General features: G+C 41.6%; 1 protein-coding gene across 1 annotated transcript in view; it reads right to left on the minus strand.

Annotated features, from left to right (window-relative positions):
• Positions 1–20,959, minus strand: part of kdrl (kinase insert domain receptor like) — a 182,221-nt gene that overhangs the window by 13,842 nt on the left and 147,420 nt on the right. Inside the window, exons 25-29 of the mRNA XM_080187404.1 lie at positions 14,929–15,028; positions 13,217–13,322; positions 8,134–8,264; positions 7,866–7,956; positions 3,262–3,362 (exon numbers count right to left, since the gene is read on the minus strand). Coding sequence (XP_080043530.1) covers positions 3,262–3,362; positions 7,866–7,956; positions 8,134–8,264; positions 13,217–13,322; positions 14,929–15,028 — 529 coding nt within the window. The remainder of the gene's footprint in view (positions 1–3,261; positions 3,363–7,865; positions 7,957–8,133; positions 8,265–13,216; positions 13,323–14,928; positions 15,029–20,959) is intronic.

The following is a 20,959-nucleotide window of genomic DNA, read 5'->3' on the forward strand; positions in this document are numbered from 1 at the left end:
TGTAGTCTGGTGCCTGTTCAGGTCAATGCACCTAACCAGCACGTCTTTCAGAATGTGGGAGGAAACTAGAGCACCCAAATGAAGCCCACGCAGACATGGGGAAAAGGTACAAACTCACACAGTGATGCAAGCTGGGAGTTGAGCCGGTTCCCTGGCACTGCGTACAGGATGCTTGCCTTTATCAGTTCTGGCATAGTTTATAAGAATATGGTGGCATAGTGGCGCAGTGGTTAGCAAAATTGCCTCACAGCACCAGGGACCTAGGTTCAATTCTGGCCTTGATCACTATCTGTGTGGAGTTTACACTTTTTCCCTGTGCCTGAATGGGTCTCCTCTAGATGCTCCGGCTTCCTCCCACAGTCCAAAGGTTGATTGGCCATGCTAAATTGACCCCAGTGTCAGGGGATTAACAGGGTAAATGGGTGGAGTAACAGAAATAGGGCCTGGGTGAGATTGCAGTTGGTACTGACATGATGGGCCAAATGGCCTCCTTCTGCCCTGTAGGGATTGTATGATTCTATAAAAGCAGGAAAGTTATGTTGGAGTGTACAAAACTTTGGTTAGGCCACAGCTGAAGTATGGTGTGCAGTTCTGTTCACTTCAATATAGGAAGGATGTGAATTCACAGGGAGGGTGCAGAGTAGATTCATCAAGATGTTTCCTGGGATGGAGCATATGAGTTATGAAGAGAAGCTAGATAGACTTGGGTTGTTTTCTTTAGAGCAGAGAAATCTGAGGGGCGACCTGATTGAGGTGTATAGGATTATGAGGGGTATAGACAGGCTGGATAGGAAGCAACTGTGACCCTTAGTTGACAGGTTAATAACGAGAGGGCACAATTCTAAGGTGAGGGGCAGGAAGTTTAGAGGGGATTTCAGGAAAATATTTTTCATCCCAAAAAGTGGTGGAAGTCTGGAATATGCTGCCTGGGAGGGTAGTAGGGGCAGAAAACCTCACAACCTTTAAAAAGTATGTGGGTGAACTTGAAATGTCATAAAATTCAAGACTACAGAATGTGGAATTAGTGTAGCTGTAATGTAGTTTGTCATGCAGATTCGATGGGGTGAAGGGCCTCTTCTGTACTGTATAACTTCATGGTCGCTGGCCTATCTTTAGGCAAATGATCATAGAATCATACAGTGCAGAAAGAGGCCCTTCTACCCATCGAGTCTGCACTGAACACAAACCGACCCAGGCCCTACCCCCATATCCCTACATATTATACCCACTAATCCCTCCAACCTACGCATCCCTAGACACCAAGGGGCAATTTCTTACGATGGCCAATCAATCTAACCCGCACATCTTTGGACTGTGGAAGGAAACCAAAGTGCCCAGAGGAAACCCACACAGACATGAGGAGAATGTGCAAACTCCATACAGACAGTGACCTGAGCTGGGAATCGAACCTAGGACCCTGGAGCTGTGAAGCAGCAGTGCTAACCACTGTGCTGCCATGTTGCCCTATTATCTCAGCAGCTGTGTCTTCTGTTCCACCAAGTGGACCACTTCATAGCTCATCAGCTTGCAGAGAATATTCTGTGATATATCCAAATTGGTTATAATATTTATCCCGTATTACATGACACATTTTCTTCTCTCTAGATTCACCAGACATGCAACGTAGCGCTGAACCAATATCATGCCCAGTTCTTACTTCCCTCTATGGCATCTGAAATCCTAAATTTTAAAATACCACTTCAGGGATAGATCACAATGATTGTTATTCATTCCTCCATCCCACATTTTAATAATGTGTCCCCATATTCAGAATTAGTGGCCTAATCTGTGCCAAATTTTTGTGCTGCACAACACCGCCACCACCCTCCCCACCCCCCAACCCTGCCACCATGGGTTTTTAGGTAGGGGAGGGTGAGAGGGGGTGATGGGTGTAATTGAAGGGATGGGATTTCCTCCATGTTCCCATCCATTCCGACCGTGCAATCATTTTATGCTGGGAAGTGCAAGGCCTTAGACTGCCCATTTGAGGCCCTGAAGTGGTCATTTATTGGCCACTTAAGGACTGTGTCTTTCCCAACCTCAATTTTATGACCGGCAGGTGCATTAAAATTCCACAGGGGAAACACGAATAGAAAGAAAGTCAGATCTTGGGTGGGAAGTAGGGCTGTGCACTACCAGAAGTCCCTTCTGACTTGGGTCACCCTCTCCTTCAGGCCTCATGATCTCCAGACCTCCCTGTCCACCCATACTGTGGCCTATCTCCTGAGACTTGATCGGTTCCCTCCCAAACCAGACCCCCTCTTCCCTCCAAAGCCTTCCCTAACCTCTCGGCCCTGGGACCCCTGTATCTGGGGTTCCTGTGCTTCGCCTGAGGAAGCTCCATGCAGTTCTTCTTCTGGCCACTGCAGCGCTGTTGCTGGCAGGACAGGATAGTTGCTGGGCCAATCAGATTGTTTGGCAGCTCTCTCAGGCAAGACATCCTCCCACCTGAGGGGCAGAAGTCTCGCTTAATGTCAATCAACCCTCGTTGGAGCAAAAATTTGCAGAAATCTATAAGGCTGGGCTGAACTCCCACCATCCTAAAAGTTCAGATCTTGCCATAGCATTTTACATCAACACTGACCTCAAACAAGCACAAAAGCTACTTTTGTGCATCCATTGATGCACGAGGTCTTCCAGAACTGGAAAACTTTGGGATACAAGATAATGAGGTAATTTAGAAATCAGTAATTTGTTCTCGTCTCTGGACAGGTGATAGCTACAACCAGTCAATAACTTTGATGCAATTATTCTGTACTGGGAGAATGGTGCCATCTAGCAGTGTACAATGAGTTTACTTTGTATTGTTTGGCACTTTGCTAATCAGAAACAGAGTGGGGGGGAAGATATAGGAGGAAACTAAAAATAATTTAGAGTTGAATTATTTTCAGTGTGTAAATATGCAATCTGACAATAACATAGAACATAGAACATAGAACATTACAGCGCAGAACAGGCCCTTCGGCCCACGATGTTGCGCCGACCAGTTACAAAAACAATGACCCACTAGCCTATACCAATCCCTTTTCGTCCATAAACCTATCCAGAGAATAAATCAGAGAACAATATTAAATTTGATTTGGAGAGTTTGGAACCTATTTAAATATAACTTTATCTTGGGGTGATGGGAAGAGCAAATTCTTAAACTTCCCAATGTAACGCACTTTTCCAAACCAACCACTTCGGTTACTGATGTGTCAGATGTCTTGATGCATCATGAAAGTTCTTTGCAATTAATTTTAAAGGAGTGGTTGTACTCACGCTAGTGTAATGATTCCAAAAGGGCGGGACCTGCTTTCTCGATGCTTCAGGGTCTTCAGTTCATCAGAGGCAAGCACCATTCCACTGTCAGTTTCACCTTCCTGTGGACCAGATCACATCTAATCAGTGATGTACTTGGGCACCAAGTTGTGCAGTGAGATGTTAACCTTTCATAGACTTTGCTCTATTTCTTCATTTATTTTACTGAAGCTGAAACCACAGTGACATAATATATTTGAACTAGATTCGTAGTGGAAACAGGCCCTTCGGCCCAAATTGTCCATGTCGCACATTCTATATAAGTAATACTGAAGTAAAAGGCTTGCTGATTTCTTGCAGTGATATTTTGCAGCCAATTAAGTGACAAACTAAAAATAAAGCATGAAAACAAGTAAACACGTTATAAATGAGTCATCTATAGACTTCCTGATTCTCTAAGAAAACCTTTCATTCAGGATGACAGAAAATAGTGCACTCTCATCATCTTGCTAATTAATTTAAACTGCTTAATAAGATATTCAAGAGAGGAAGTTTATTCAAAGATGTTTAAAATATAACATTATTACCAGTCATTTCCAGATCACAAGGGTTGTGGAATATTCCTATCAATGGTAAGCCATGCACTAACTCAAGAATCTGGGCAGTGTGCTCTGAATGTTAAGCTTGGTTATTCTTAAAATTAAACCATCATGAGACATTGCCACTGTTGACAGCTGCTGAGTGAGTAACTCAGGGCAAGATTCTACAAGGGTTGCGAAGTGGCGATGAGGAGTGGCAGGGTGGGGGTGGGGTGCATAAAATCGGGTGGTATGAAGTGGGCTGCTAGGCCCTTCACCTTGCTGTGGAGTTGGGATACCTGCTTCAGAGGTGTGGAAGCCGTGGCTGTGGGCAATTAATTGCCTAAACAACAAAACATTGGGTCATGTCGTTTAGGGCAGGTGAAGGGGAACTTACCTCTGACTTTTCAGCTGGTGAACAGAGCCACTGCCTCCGTGTAAAATCCTGGTCCCAAACTCTGCACTGAGACAGTGTCATGACCTGACTTTCATGAACCCATTGAGGTCCACACAAAGTCTCCATCGGACCCATTATGGACTGACACCACAACGTATACAAGAAAAAGTGACTGAAGCACTCGTACAGGGGAGGTCTCCAGTTGAGCAGCATGGTAGCACAGTGGTTAGCAATGCTGCTTCACAGTGTCAGAAACCAGGTTCTCCCTGTGTCTGCATAGGTTTCCTGCCACTGTCCAAAGACATGCAAGTTAGGTGGATTGACTGTGCTAAATTGCCCTTGTGTTCCAAAATGCATAGATTAGGGGTATTAACCATGATAAATGTGTGGGATAAGGTGGAGCAAGAAGGCATGGGTAAGATACTCTGTCAGAGAGTCAGTGCAGACTCGATAGGCTGAATGGCCAAATTCTGCACTGTAGAGATCCTAAGAACAGCACCAGTGCCCTAACACACCATATATGAACCAGTTGTGCTAGCATTAGCAAATGCTTGCCTGAGTCACTCTAGAGATTATTTCAAAGAATACTTCCCAATATTTACCTTCTATTGGTGAAGGTGGAAAGAATTCCACTTACTTTATGTATATCAGATTAGTTTTCACCTTTGCACTGATGCTATCATATATAAACTGTAACACTGTCAGATTAAACTTCAGCCTTTCGCTGGTACTATAACTTATTTGTTATTCATCTTGGCTTAGGTCCTGCCCATTTACTGACACTATGACAGAGTTTGTTCTGTAATGTATTGTGTGGGTGGTTTTCCATGGAATTATGTTTTTGAGTTCTACTGTTACATTATCTAGGAGACCTTGGCAATAGGTAAACAAATTACTGCCAATCAGAGGAATGGTGACATCTACTCTTAAATTTAATTTGGTGCCAGCCAACTGAAGCAGGAGTTTTTCTTTTCTTAAAATATATTTTCATCTGTTAACCTTTAACAGGATGGACAGATAATGCCACTCTGCATCTCGATGTTCATTACTTGCACAATGTGGGAGTTAGTTGACTAAAAATGTAATTTATGTCTACTGTCCAATTAGTGCAGTCAACTAAGCTAGATTGAATATTAGGCAGATCTTACATAAACAATCCAGAGTGTGCCCAGGTTAGCCACATGGATGTGTTAAAAAGCTTCAATTCTGAACTCAAGTGAAACAGATTTAATATAAGTCCCCATGCTAGCATTGCATAAAACAGGATGCTAGATAGCTCATTGTCTGCCTCTCCTGTCTGCTTGTGTGTCCCCTGGTGGCCCTGGACAAGATCAAGGACTTAAGGCATTGTTAGAAAATTCTGGACTGACTGACTACCTGTGGCACAGCAGTTCACTAATGTTGTCTGGTGATATCTATAATTTCCCATTTGCAACATAGATCAACAGAACAGCCAACAACAAGAAGTGAAGGATTTTCCTCTAGCCTTCCCGGCATGGTGCAATCAGTTATATCTTGTATTGAAAATCGGTTTGCCAACTACGATTAAGTTTATCCCTGGAGCTCTCAACACATGAGTTAGCTCTATGTTCTGTCATTAGTTGGCCTTCACATTCATCCTTATGCTGCACTGCCTTCCTTTGCCAATTGGAAAGCAAAAAAGACTCATTACCCAATCGGATTATGCTTGGCTGTTAGCCAAACAGCCTCTTTTTCCTCCCATTTTTATGTCTGGTAAAGGGAAATATCCAAAGGAAATTGGAACAAAAATCTTTTCCAGTGCCCCTATGATTTTTCTCCAGGGTTGCATACAGCAGTGTCCTGGAGATTGTGAACAGTGTCCTGGACAGTGTCCTGGGACCTGGATTCAATTCGGGCCTCAGATCACTCTGTGAAACTTGCACATTCTCTTCGTGTCTGCCTGGGTTTCCTCCCACAGTCCAAAGATGTATGGGTTAGGGTGATTGGCCATTCTAACTTGACCCTAGTATCAGGGGGACTAGCAGGGTAAATACGTGAGTTACAGGAATAGGGCCTGGGTGGGATTATGGTCAGTGCAGCTTCCATGGGCTGAATGGCCTCCTTCTGCACTGTAGGGATTCTATGATTAGTTTTGAATTCCTGGAGACTCCAGACCAATCCTGAAGGGTTACAATCTGAGAGCAAGCTTACTTTCACATCCTTTACTAGATTTCAGCTGTCATTTCTAAAAATACATACTGCTATTTTACTTGTGGGAATGTAAAAATAAGAAGCATGTTTGTTTGGTTATCCTTGGTATTCATTTGTATTTTTATTTGAGAGGAGCTTTAGATAGTCTGTGAACTATTGGTTCACCTTGGACAGCAGTCTGTGTCTGTTGTCAAAACAACCCACTAGACAACAATGAGAGCAACTTTCATTTAGTCTGACCTCTAGTGACTTTTTTTCCAACCACAGGAATGCATATTGGAATGTCTTAATTAACATTGGTGGAGTTATGTTACTCCAATGACTCCTCCCAGAGAAGGAACAGAGAAATTGCTTCAAGTTTTCATTAATATTAGGGTGCCAAGCTGTTTTCATTATAATCCTTCTCAAAACAGTCTTTTTCTTAACTTTATATTGACTTCCATATTAATCCAGTTGTGCATTTTTCCGAAACAATATTTACAGTAGGTCGAAAAAGCACACGTATTACTTTCAAACAAGAACAGAAAATGCTGGAAAATCTCAGCCGGTCTGACAGCATCTGTGGGGAGAGAATGTCTAAAATTGCACTGCTAATTATTGGGGTTGCTAACTTGTTATCTTTAATAGATTTAATTAACAGCAACATCAAAACAATGGGCAAAGTAATTTCATATGAATACATTGAGCATATATACTCTAATATTGCAGTTTAATTTCTGGGATAGTTAGTATACTAATAATGTACCAGTTAGTGTATTGTTTCACATGCTCCACAAAACAGAATGTGGCTAGTGGAATGTGGGGAGGATTCTGCACTTCCATGTGTGACATCTTACCAAGTTGGTGTTTTTGTGCAGAAGCGGTGGTGTAAACCATTTCCAATTCTATTTGGATTGACACGGTGGCACAGTGGTCAGCACTGCTGCCTCACAGAGCCAGGGATCCAGGTTCGATTCCCAGCTTGTCTCACTGTCTGCACGCAGTCTACACATTCATCCCGTGCCGTTGTGGGCTTTCTCTGGGTGTTCTGGTTTCCTCCCACAGTTTGAAAGATGTGCTGTTAGGTGCATTGGCCATGCTAAATTCTCCCTCAGTGTACGCGAACAGGCACCGGAGTGCAGCAACTGGGGGATTTTCACAGTGTTAATGTAAGCCTACTTGTGACACTAATAAATAAACTAAAAGAAACACAGAGTCCTTTAAAAAGGAACTGGATCATTTCCTGTCAAGAATAGAGTTTGTGGGTTATGGCAAAATAGGTCTGTTTACTTTAAACAGAGCTTAAAGAGAAAGTGTATGAATCTTGGGAAAAGTCAATGGGAATTGGATACTCTATGAGGTCCCACGTGGACTGTGACAACAATGTCCTTGATCAGCCAGATGACTATCTCTCATTTCAAACTCCACGTTCTTACATTAAGTGCGTGATTTTATTCATCATTCAATTCTAGATTGACAGGTCTATATTAAAAGGTTACCTCATGTATCACGGTGGTCTTATTTTCTACAGGAACCTCATCAAATGTTTTTACACTCAGTGGCCTCTTCTTTGCGTTATTGCAGTTGAGTCTATCAACAAAAAGGGACAAAGGCTCAGTGCAAGCAGGTTGGTAATGGGAAACAGGGCATGACACAATAATACAAATATCAGGATAATTTTCCAGAAACTTCTACACAGGAAAAGAGCTTTGTTTTCTTTTGTACTGTTTAATGAGAACTTCTTGATTAGTCTAATAACTAACTAACCCAATGACTCCTGTGCAACTGTAATTAACTTTTGGATTTGTTATGTCTTCTGTGAGGTCGGGGTCCGCAGAAAGGTTTGAATCACCATCTGTTGGCAACATAGTATTCAAAGGAATATAATCCTTTCCATCCTATTAAAGAAAAGAAAGCAAGTCAGAGAATGAAAGAATGTGCTCAGAATTCAGCACTGGAGACTGAGCTACTCAATCTCCTTCTTCTCAGCATTGTTGATTTATTTAAGTTAAATTTTTGAACATTTACATACAGCTACATATTATTTAACCCATTTTCCATTTTTTGATTACCACATGTTTGTATGGCACATTGACTTTTTTTTATGCCAAAGCAGCGCTGGAAGACATATATTCTGCAGCCTCGCAAAGTGAGCTTTTGCAGCATACATGTTTTCAACCTCATCAACAATAATTTATGAAGAAATAAAAGTTTAACAGGAAGATCATACCTTATCGTACCCAACCAGCTCCCAAAAGTAGACCATTTCATAACCAAACTATCAATAACCAAACAATTAGTTGGTAAGGGGATCAAAGATTATGGGGAAAAGGCGGGAGAATGGGGTTGTGAAACTTATCAGCAATGATTGAATGGTGGAGCAGCCTCGATGGGCCAAATGGCCGAATTCTGCTCCTATATCTTATGGTCTTAACAGAAACTTTCTTAGATTCCTTTCCTCTGAGAACAATGGGGATGCTACTGAGCTGTTAAAATTTGTCATTTTTTAATAGAAGTCTCAGTTATTGTATATAAATGTAGAGGTTCCTGGTTTCCATTTGTTAATTACTCAGGGTAGCACATTTCAAGTCAAGAGCTTATCATATGGGGAGCTGTGGTCATGGGCCTGCATCTCAGCACTCCATGGCTGGGAACACTGGAAACAAGTGCCAGGCAATAAGAGAGAATCAAGCCCTTAACATTCAATGCCATTGCTTAATCTTTCACCGTCAGCATTGTAGAGTTATCATTGACCAGGAATTTAACCAGCTACAGGAGCAGGTTAAAGGTTTGGTGTCTGCAGCACAGAACTCACCTCCTGACTTTATAAAAATCTATTTACCATCTTCAAGCACAAATCACAAGTGTGAATGAGTATTCCCCATTTTCCTGGATGAGTGCAGTTCCAACAACATTCAAGAAGCTTAACACTATCAGGACAAAGGAATCCATTTAATTGGCACCCTATCCACCACCACAAAAATTCGCTCCCTCCACCACTGATACACAGTGGCAGCGGTGTTTACCATTTAAAAGATGCACTGCAAAAATTCATTAATTATCATTTGACAATACTTTCTAAACCCTTGACATCTACCAGTGCAACAGGAGTATGGAAACATAACCACCTATGAATTCCCCACCAAGCCACATTCCATCCTGAGTTGGAACTAAATCACTGTTCCCTCACTGTCACTAGGTAAAACTTGGAACTCTCTCCCCAACAATATTTTAAGTTCACCAGATGAACCAGCAGTTCATGAAGGCAGCTTAACATCATCTTCTCAAGGGCAATTAGAGATGGGCAACAAGTGCTGATTTGACTAAGTGCATTCATATCCCATGCATAAATAAAAAAAATTCTTGAAAGTATGTGAATGTGAGTTCCTGTTAAAAAGCTAGCCATATAGTTCTGACTGATGCCAATACAGGTAAGATGATGATCTTATGTTGCCAGCTGCTCTTATTTGGAATTGTTTATCAGAAAGTGAGCTTCTATATTTACAAATTTCTGTCGAGAAAGGAGATTTCAGTCTGGTATTGGGGATGTCTGTTGCAACTTGAAAGCACTTGGTATGAAAGATATTGAAAGGGGTTGAATGCCATTATGTGATCTTTGTAACAAAAGTTCTAACGTATAAGTATGAAATTTGACCTATTATTTTAATGAAGACACAAAACCAAAGAAAACAAATTGAATAATGCTCCTTTTACATTAGCGGAGAAAATAATTTGATATAAATACCTTTAATATCATAAATAGAGTTTGAATTTGTGAGGGAAAACTTGATGTTTATTTGTGATCAGTTTTACTTGAATAGTGATATTTAGAATACAATTGTATCTCTCTCTCAACCCCTTTAGATGTCAGCCCAAGCTAATTCAAACAGAATTTAATAAAATCCACTCTCATCTCCTTCAGAGGAAAGGAGTCCAAGAAAGTTTCTGGAATTGGGTAGTCTGGTTATAAAATGATCTACTTTTGGGAGCTGGCTGGGTGTAGTAAAGTACAAGCAATCTGTTAAACTCCTATTTCTTCACAAATTATTGTTGATGAAATTGAAAACATGTGGGATGCATCTCTGCTCATGAAGCAGCAGGGAATTTCAAACACAGATTAAACATTGCTGTGCGGGCCATGTCATCACAATATGCAGTCATAAATGGATAATCTTGTAAACTATGTGTACAGCAGCAGGTTTGTCTTATAGTTAACAGACTGTATAACATACAATTTCACAAACTAGCAATACAGCTTTTAAGGCAGGCGAATATCAAATTTCATATTAGTGGTTTGTGTGGGTTGTAATGTGTGTGGCAAAAGTAACTGTACATCTTAGAAGCTGAATCCAAATATTTTTGGAAGGCCAACCTTGGTGAAATTCCTTTCCTGCACAGATAAAACATTTACAAATTATTGTATTATATTTGGAAATAGTCACAATAGCGTAATCTGTTGGAAATGAAATATTTTTTATTTCTAAAATTTCCCATTCTGCCTGGAAATACAGATCACTTGTTTTTAAAGTCTCCTTACTTTCGGAATTCGTTTTTTCAGGGATTAATCATGTTAACTTTGTTTAGATTTCTATTGAAATTCCGACGACGTGCAGAGCCTGCTGCATCAATCAGAGTTTCTCCAGAATTATTTTTCCTGCAGAGGGTTGAACACTGCCCATCTGAATTACTGAATGTTTCATCAATTAGGCTGGTTACATGCTTATGTAATTAAGAGGAAGGCACTACCGATCCATATTAATTCATTAATTTTTGGGTGTCCTTATAAACGCACTTGCCATGAAACTTGCAGGTCAGAGAAACATGAAAAGGACAATATTCTAACTAAAAAATATGCTTGGAGATTCACAATACATTTTAATCCTTCTTGATGCGGTCTTGAACTTGGGTGATTTATCTTTGGCAAAGGCACACTGACTTAACACGATGGCACAGTGGTTAGCGCTGCTGCCTCACAGCGCCAGGGACCACGGTTTAATTCCTGGTTTGGGCCACTGTCTACACGTTCACTCCATGTCTGCATGGATATTCTGGCATCTGTGAAGTTTGCACATTCTCCAGTGTCTGCATGGATTTCCTCTGGGTGCTCCAGTTTCCTCCCACAGTCCAAAAGACGTGCTGGTTAGATGCATTGACCATGCTAAATTCTCCCTCAGTGTACTCAAACAGGTGCCAAAGTGTGGTGACTAGGGGATTTTCACAGTAACTTCATTGCAGTGTTAATGTAAGCCTACTTGTGAGCAATAAATAAATAAACTTTAACTGAAGACAGTTATGAGAAAAGAGCAAACCTAAATAATAATAGAGGGTGGGTTTACTACCATATGCAGCAAATGGTGCCAGTGGTGATACCAGAATCATGTGGGAGCTGGATTTCAAATCGACCCAGAGCAAATATTCAAGTACCTTAACTGGAGATGGTGAGAATTTATTTTTAAAGTAAGCATGAAGATACTACTATTAAAAAGTAACCTCTGAAGGAAACACTCTGACTGGATTTTTGGCTTCCTTTATTACTGGCTTCCTTATTCAGGGTTCTATGAAATAGGGTGACAGAAGGCTTGAATGGAACACTGATGCTCTCTTAGACTACTGGACCAAATGTTATGTTTTTATATTGTTTCAGGGATCTGCAAAACGTCTTTATCTGCATTCTGCCCTTCCAGATTTTGCTGGTGGGCTTGAAAGCAGGCAGGGCCTAAAGTCCAGTGATACCCAAGCACCCCCACCCACCTCCCCTGTACTTTTACCAGTGCAGAGGAGGTGGTAGATCACCAATTAAGTGGGCAATTAGTGCCAGCACCCTGGGATTTAGCTGGCAGCGGGAGAAGTTCCTGCCAAATGCCTAGTCTGGCAGATTTCCCTGCACAAGTGGGTGATTCTGCATTAACATCCCGCTGGGCCCATCCAAAGATTTCTCAAGGTGTGAGCACCTTCCCCCACAGGAGTCCCACCAACCATGGCCTCTCAAAGCCATTCATTGATCTGTTCATTGATTGATTGATTGATTCTTTTAGCTTTTCTTTTTCTATTATCTTCCGGGTCTTCCAAATTTTTCTCAGATCACCTCTACATTTAACGCTCTCCTTCAGGCCTGAGCTCACTCTTAGGCCTCATCCAAGTTCCGATCTCTACATTTGGCCATTCTCAGGCCCTGACCTGTTCCCCCTTCTTCAGGTGCTAGCCTGGTTTCCCTTCTCCAAACTTCTTCCAAACTATACCTCTGGCCCTGAAGTGATAAACATGTTCTTTGTAAATGGGTGTATTACTTCATTGCCGTTGGCAGCCACTGGATATCTTCTCCATTACTAGCGATGGTTAACATGAGTCTGAACTGGGGCCTTGGTTTGCACAGTTAGACCTGCTGCCTCACAGCACTAGGGACCTGGATTTGATTCCGGCCTCGGGTGATTATGTGGAATTTGCACATTCCCCTCGTATTTGCATGGGTTTCCTCCCTGTCCAATGATGTGCAGATTAAGTACATTGGCCATGCTAAATTGCCTCTTAGTGTCTCAAGATGTGTAGGTTAGGAGGATTAAGGGGGAAAATACATGTGGTTATGGGTATAGGGCCTGGTTGAGATGCTCTGTTGGAAAGTTGGTGCAGATGGGCTGAGTGGCTTCCTTCTACACTCTAGGGATTCTATGTGTGTCTATGTTTCTGTGACGCCATTTCAGTTACATTAAACAAAGTAAACAACCCTCATTGGTGAAATGTATTAAAAAAGGTACGCAACTTCTTTTGTCATTTCCACTTTTAGGAACTTTTGACTTGTTCACCCCCTTGCCCGCACTCCTCTGATAACATTCACTTGTTTATATTCTCCTACCTGCTGAACATTGGCCTGCAACAGGTCTCCCAACTGCTCCACCAACTCACTGAAGGTCGGCCTTTCTCCTGGCTCCCCATGCCAGCAGTTTAACATTGTCTGATAGCTGAAACACAAACAAAGCAAGAGTATTAGATAACTTAGTTAGTGACATGTTAAACTGTTTAAATTAATACACCTTCCGAGAGAGATCTGAGTTGTTGCAGAAATTTGTATTCAGGCTGGATCAAGTGAGTTTAGCCCTAAACTTGTATCAACACCAATCCAGTACAAGCCAATCCTTTATATACAGTTTGATGTGCAGCTACAGATGCAAACTGGTTTGTTTATTAGTTCCCTCTGTGGTAAAATGGTACAGTTATACTGCTTTAAAAGTATCCGTGAATTCAGATTATGCTGTAGCTGGTAAAGACAGATGCAACAATGGCACATACACTAGGTCACACAGAGTGAAAACTGGTGACAAAAATGAATTTGAACTTCTTGCTTTTACTTTGAAGGTCCAAGCAACAGAATTTACTGGAAGATACAACCTGTGATCTGCTTGGTCATAAAAACCTTCCAAAGAACAGTTCATATAATGGGGGTTGCAATCCTACTGAGCCATTGGAATTGGTGGAAGTTTGAGGGTGTAAATCCTCCATCCCCAACACATAACCAGGTGCTGCTTGTTGCTGTAGTGCTATGACAGAGAAAGGGTGGATCTGGAAGTGGCACTCTGGTCTTTTTTGAGGTACAGAAGAGACAGGTTGAAAGATGAACATATACGTATGCCAGGTGGTACAGGATCCTTACAGTGCAGTAGGAGGCTGAATGGCCCATCAATTCTGCAGTGACTCTCCGACAAAGCATCATACCCAGGACTTATCCCTGTAACCCCATGTAATCACCCCACTAATCCCCCTAACATACACACCTTTGGACCTAAGGGGCAATTTAGCATGGCCAATCCATCTAACCTGCACATCATTGGAGTGTGGCAGGAAACCAAAGCACCTGGAGAAAATCCGTGCAGACACAGGGAGAACTTGTAAACACAGACAGTGACCTGAGGGCAGAATTGAACCCAGATCCCTGACGCTGTGAGGCTGCAGTGTTAACCACTCTGCCGTCCTAAAATGAAGTGACCAAACCAACAAAAAAGAACTTGCAGGAAAGTCTAATCTCCTTCAGCAATGCAATCAGTACTTCCGTGGTTGACTGACATTTATCTTCAGCTTCAGGCCCCAATTCAGACTCATGCTGGCTACCTAGAACACCCTTCAGCAGATATTGACTGAGAGGATTCCTGGGGGTGTTGGGATGTGGGTGAAGCCCTAAGATGTATCCTGAAACTGTTAGGCCAGGGCTGTGTAGATGAATAATTCACCCTATCACCCCAAAGCCCACTTTATTTTTGAATCAATGAGGTATAAACTGAATGGATTTGGGTTCTGCCACAGATTGTTCCACCCCATTGCAATTAGACTTTATTTAAATGTCGGCTCTTTTACTGGCACGCCCAGAGGCCTGCAGGACAGCATTCTCCATTGGCCTCGGGCGTGATTTTATGAGCTTTGGGCGGGCATGCTGGTAAAATTCCAGCCATTATCTCTGGTTTTTCCACACCCCTGGCTCATCAAAAGCTCACCCAGATGATTTCAATATTTACAACAGTAACTGGAACAATTCTGCTTCAAACAAAGCCTAAGAGATCAGCTGCTAAATCTTACATTTCTGGTGAGGAATATTCCGGAGGCTTCATCCTTGTTCCTTCTTTTAACTTATGGCAGAATCCTTCATCTATTTGGACTCCTGGATATGGCGAGGCACCTAGAACAGAGCAATGGAATAGGCAATACTTACTTATTTTACCAGCAGTTTTCTCCATAAGTACACACGTATTGACTGCCCTCTGTTACCTTGTCTAAATGGCCACTGGTAACATGTGTGCCTTGACAGTGGCCATCAGCTTGTGCATAGCAGACAATTCAATCAAGTTCAATCCTGTCCTCAACCAACCTTTTGTCCTTAGGAAGCAGAGACACTTGTAAAATTTGGTGGATGGTTAGAGGCTTTTTCCCAGGGGTGGAAGGGTTGACTACAAGAGGGCACAGGGTTAAGTGACAGAGCGTAAGATTAGGGGACAAATGCGGGGAAACGTTTTCACACATTGGGTGGTGGGTGCCTGGAATGCGTTTCCAATGGAGGCAGGCACATTAGCAATGTTCAAGGTGTACCTTGATGGACGCATGAGCTGGAGGCGAAGAGCGGGATAGAAACCATATATCGGCACAGGCTTGGTGAGCCAAAAGGCTTGTTCTTGTGCTGTTTTGTTCTTTGTTCTCTTAGTATTTCTATGGAAATCAGCTTATATATTACAGATAGGGGATTGAATGTGGACCATCCTGATCTGTTAAGCAAAGCTACTAATACTCTAACTATCTGAACCATTAGGAGGAACTAACAACTCCTGTTATCTCGCTCCATGACTATTTTCAGAGTCACTAAAACAATCTGCAAAAACAGGAACCACGGGGAAAATTTCAATGGAAGTCATGCGGAAATGAAAACGGAGCTGCAAGAGTGTCGTTCTCATCATTCTAATTCCACCAGGGAAACTGCCGGGAAGTCGATATTGCCTGTCAAAATCATTAAAGATAGAAATTTTTATTTCTAAAATTGACATGTGGCCAAGTGCCGATTGCTTATAGGAAGAAAGAAGGAGATGGAGTGATAATATTTTCTCTAATCTTCTGTGAAATAACTAAAAATATTTCAAAGCATTTTAAAAGGCGTGCAGGAAACTGCCCAAGGTAAATGTTGCCAACTCTACACACTTTTCTATAAATGTAGCCAATTAATGTTCAGTATAACTTACTTATGGAAGAATAAAAAGCTCATGTGGCATTTCTTCTCCTTCCAACACATTTGAAGATATGGCTGAACTAATAAATCACTGCAACAATTCACCGGTGGAAAATTGTCCACTCTGTCAGTGGGCTGATATATCAAAAAAAACATTGAAGAGACGGGAAAATAGAACCATAGAATTTCTTCAGTGCAGAAAGAGGCCATTCAGCCCATTAAGTCTGCACCGACTCTCCAAGAGAGCATCCCATCCAAGTCATCCTATCCCTGTAACCCCACGCATTTACCATGACTAATTCACCTAACCTACAGATGTTTGGATACTACGAGGCAATTCAGCATGGCTAATCCAGTTTACCTGCACTGTGCGAGGAAACCAGAGCACCCAAAGGAAACCCACTCAGACATGGGGACAACATGCAAACTCCACACAGAAAGTCACTCAAGGCTGGAATTGAACTCGGGTCAATTGTGAAGCAGAAGTGCTGACTACTGTGCTCCAATGTAGAAGTTTGGATCGTAACTTGTGTTTTTTGGCTTTCTTTGCTTCAGATGAAAGTGTACGAAACAATTCTTCCAAACCATAAAATATGTAATGATGTGGAAATAAATAGACCTTGGTAGGAAATATTCCTCTTGAGTGTGAGTTATTTGACTATTATTAGCACATTCACAGGTTTAAAGGAATTCCTACGTTCATTATTCTAATGGAGGTCTATTGCATATGTTCGAACAATGAACGACAACATTAAATACAATATGTTAAGTATTCAAACATTAATATTTATAAATTCCAATAATGAGGAACTTGTGCTTCTATGGTGTGCTCCAGATCTCAGTTTGCCCCAAAAGCTGTTTCTGAAACTGGCCACAAATGTAATTGTTTCATTCATTCACCATGAGCACAGTATTTACAACAGTAAATACACTCCCACTTTGCTTCCTGCCACTAACGTTCTATCATTTGAATTTCAATATGTTACAGTAAAGTATCTTACCAAATAAGAGAATTTAATCAGAACTGGATAATCGGCCAACTGTGTGTGTGAGACAAATTTTCCTTTGTGTAACTTAAATCAACTTGATAAGGAGATCTAATTCCTAGACTGAACCAGTCACAGGCAGACCCTACCTGCAGCCTTACTGATGTGGGATAGTACATTTCAGAGCAATGAGAAACTGGGCTGAATTCGATAATATTCTTTGCTAGTCTTTTCTTCACACCAGGAGTAATGTTTTGGCTGTCTTTTTAATGTTGCCACATGACACTCTGGCTGGAGTTTTCCTGCCTTCCCCATCCCAGAATCTGGGTGGGCAATGCTGACAGAATGGCATTCTCCATTGGCCTCGGGCGGGTTCTTACGAGCTTCAGATGGGCAGGCAATGAAGTTCCCACATCTATGTGGAGTCTGCACATTTTCCCCATGTCTGTGTGGGTTTCCTCCAGGTGCTCCGGTTTCCTCCCACAGTCCAAAGGTGTGCAGGTTAGATGAATTGGCCATGCTAAATTACTCCTTAATGTAGGGATTAGTAGGTTAAATATGTGGGATTATGGGGATAGAGTATGGGTGGGATTGTTGTTGGTGCAGGCTCGATAAGCCAAATGGCCTTCTTCTGCACTGTCAGGATTCTGTACTTTATTTAATATTCCCTTTACATTCTATCAGGCGATCTTGGGGAGCTCATCATTTAATTGGAGGTATCTCAGAACTCACATATTTATCTTCCTCTCTGCCATCAAGACTGAAAATCTACCAATTCTGTTGCTACAAGAATGGAAATCCATGTTCGCCTCCAAACTCTATAAAGTGGACTATACTAAGTTTACCATGGGAATGCACTGCATCTGTGATCAATGCTATTAATGCAAAATTGGCTTAATGCGTGAAAGACCCATTTTCATAATATAAGTTGAAAGCACAGAAAATCTGAGAATTGATAGAAGGATTTTCTTTTCAGAGAGTAACTGCAGAGATGAACAAATGATAGGTGTTCAGTCAGCATCACTGTGACACAAGGGGATGTGTGTCCTTTGTTAATACCATCTTTGGAATAGCTCTGGAATAGCTCTTGAAGCCAGCTCCACAAGCAATCAGGCAAAGCTCCTGCAACATTAACTATGATGATTGGACACTGCAGACAGAAGTTTCCCATCCCTCCTGCTATGGGGATTATAGCAGGCAGGACATGGACCATACAAAGGTCTGTGGACCTTGGGCGGTATTTACTAGTCTTGAGGTAAGCATGGTCAGAAAATCCTGTCCTTTATCTCCATGGCTGAAAAGTGTCTCTCCCACCAAGTCCTGCCTTCTCAACTCTCAAATGGCCAGCGGTCCAGGGGAGGATAAAGAAAACAGTACAAAAACACTCTGAAGCTCTCGTTGAAGGGCAGCAGCATTAACATTAATGACTGGGAGGTGCTCGCTCCCAATCATTGAAATACATGATAAATTGGCCAACAAGCTGCATCATGTTGTGAGTCCAAACACCTTAGTGATGAGGCAGAGAAGGAAAGAAAAGCAAACAAATCCTGCACTCTGGATCCCCTTACCCTTTGGGACACCTTGCCCAATGACCTTCAGGTCAAGAATCAGCTTTTTCAGTCAAATGAAGACGTTTGAGGAGAAATTCAAGATGTCATCCTGGAATCTAGGGACAGCTGATGATGGATTTGCTATTTTCTGAATGAAAGACTTATGCCGAAACTGCCACAAAAGACCTTCATTCTACTTTTGCATGAGGTGGATTGGCCTTGCTAAATTGCCCTTTACATGTTTAGGTTAGATGGATTAGCCATGGGAGATGTGTGGGATTATGGGGATAGGGTAGGGGAGAGCCCCTGGGTAAGCTATATCAGAAATTCAATACAGACTAGATGAGCTGAATGGCCTCTTCTGAATTCTATTACTGTGCAATTGGTGTGCCTCAAGAAGCAGCACCATAACAGTGCCTTTAGATCCTGGTGCAATATTAATGCACCCCATTTAGTTTGCATAATAGATCCTATTGTGCAAAAGCACAAAAAGTAAACTGGAAATGTTTTAAAATTGCTAGTTGTGACATTGTTTTCCAGAATGCCTGGTGCCAGTGCTTGAAGTTAAGTGGAACACTCACAAAGCAAAAGGTTGAGAGGTTTGATTTATTTCCAATTTCCATTTTGCTCACAAACACTTGTGAAATTTCAGCAGCATGTGCCCACTCTCTAAATGGTGTCTTGTGAAAATGAAATTAAGTTTCTACCACAGAAGCTGCCTTTCTTCCTTAATTAAAACTGCTGTCCGGTTATCAGAATGAATAAAGGCAACTTTGTTGACAAACAAATAGCGTAGCTGTCACTTCAGAATTCCATGATTTATTCAGGCTGTTTATTCTGTTGAACTTGACATAAAAGGTTTCCTATGTGTAACACACAGAGGAAAGCTGGCTGGGAAGGATACATATCCATAGTAAAGTCCCTCTGCTTTTCCATCACAGGTGTGGAATCTTCCTCTGCTGAATTTCCTCTCTACACTGGCCAGGAAATCCTTAGTTGCCAAGTACAACAAGAGGAAAATCTACTCTACTGTTTTCTACTTCGTATTTTCAATATTCTGCAAAAAAAATTCAGATAATGTAGCGCTCAGGATACTTACGACAAAGATAAATCGTCACCTAATTATGTAGCAAGCAAAAGCGTTCTAAGGGATGAATTTCTTCCCTTGGGTCAGGAATGCACAGTCAGGAATATTCCCAACTCCACAAATCCAACTTGGGAGAAAGTGGTCCAGATGTCCCTAATTTCCATTTCACCGTCTTTTTCTCTTTTACTCTCTGTGGAATTCACCCAATAGCCATCATATTGCAGACCTCTGATGCTATTCTGAGATGAAATAAAATAACGAGCTAAGTGTCTATTAAAAAAAATTAAAAAAAACAATTAAAAAAAACTCACTCACTACATTCAACTTCTTAATCCCTTATCAAAACAATCATTTTATTCAAGTACTAAATCTCCTATAAAAACAAGCATTTGTATTCATAGCCCCAAGACTTTATAATAACTTGGAACTGTCAAACAAACTGTGAACTGACAGGCACCTCAATGTGATGATGATAGGTTGTGAAATCAGGCTTGGAGCATAAATTCTATAATGATAGCCCTCAGGCTTATGTCAATAGACAATGAAATAACAAGCACTAAGTTTTAAAAAAACTGCCTTTTTTTAAATATGAAGGGCATGAAATATGAAATTCAAATGTCTGACAGTTACAGCTTTTATCCACTTCATGTCTACTTTTAACAAAATCACTTGAGCGCTTGACCTCTCCCAGGGATGTCTCTGGACCTTTCCAAATGATCTCCACCCACCTCCCCCCATCTCTCCAAAAGGATCCAAAGGCTGCACTTTTTTGTGTGAAGTCACCTCGGTGAGCCAAGGATGTGCAAACTACAACCTAGCCCTCTTCCTCCACCCTGGTAAAAGTAGGTGCCTCGCACAAGGACAAACTTCGGAAATCTTGGCTCTGGCTAAGGTGAAGACCCTCTCCAACCCAAATGAAAATGGAGGCCTAAGTGTTTACTGAGCTTTATTTGTACATTTTTGCTGGCATTTTGTGGCTGTTAACACAAGAGGGATTCTCCACTCCCGCCGACAGCACATCACTGCTCGTGGGTTTCCCGGTGATTTGGAAATCCCATTGACAGAGGCAGATCCAGAAAAACACACCACCAGTGAAAGGCACACTGCCTTCCACTGCCAAAAAGCAAGCAGCTGGGAGGCTGGAGAATCCTGTATTTTGTCACTGTAGCAGAAGCAGTACATATGGATCTATAAACTCGTGAAAAGCTTTCAGACTGAAACAATCATTTGTTCTCTTTGCATATGATATTCCTTAAATTTTCATTCTTACTTT

This window comes from Carcharhinus amblyrhynchos, chromosome 4 (genome assembly GCF_965287045.1).
Source record: "Carcharhinus amblyrhynchos chromosome 4, sCarAmb.v2.hapA, whole genome shotgun sequence".
Lineage (NCBI taxonomy): Eukaryota > Metazoa > Chordata > Chondrichthyes > Carcharhiniformes > Carcharhinidae > Carcharhinus > Carcharhinus amblyrhynchos.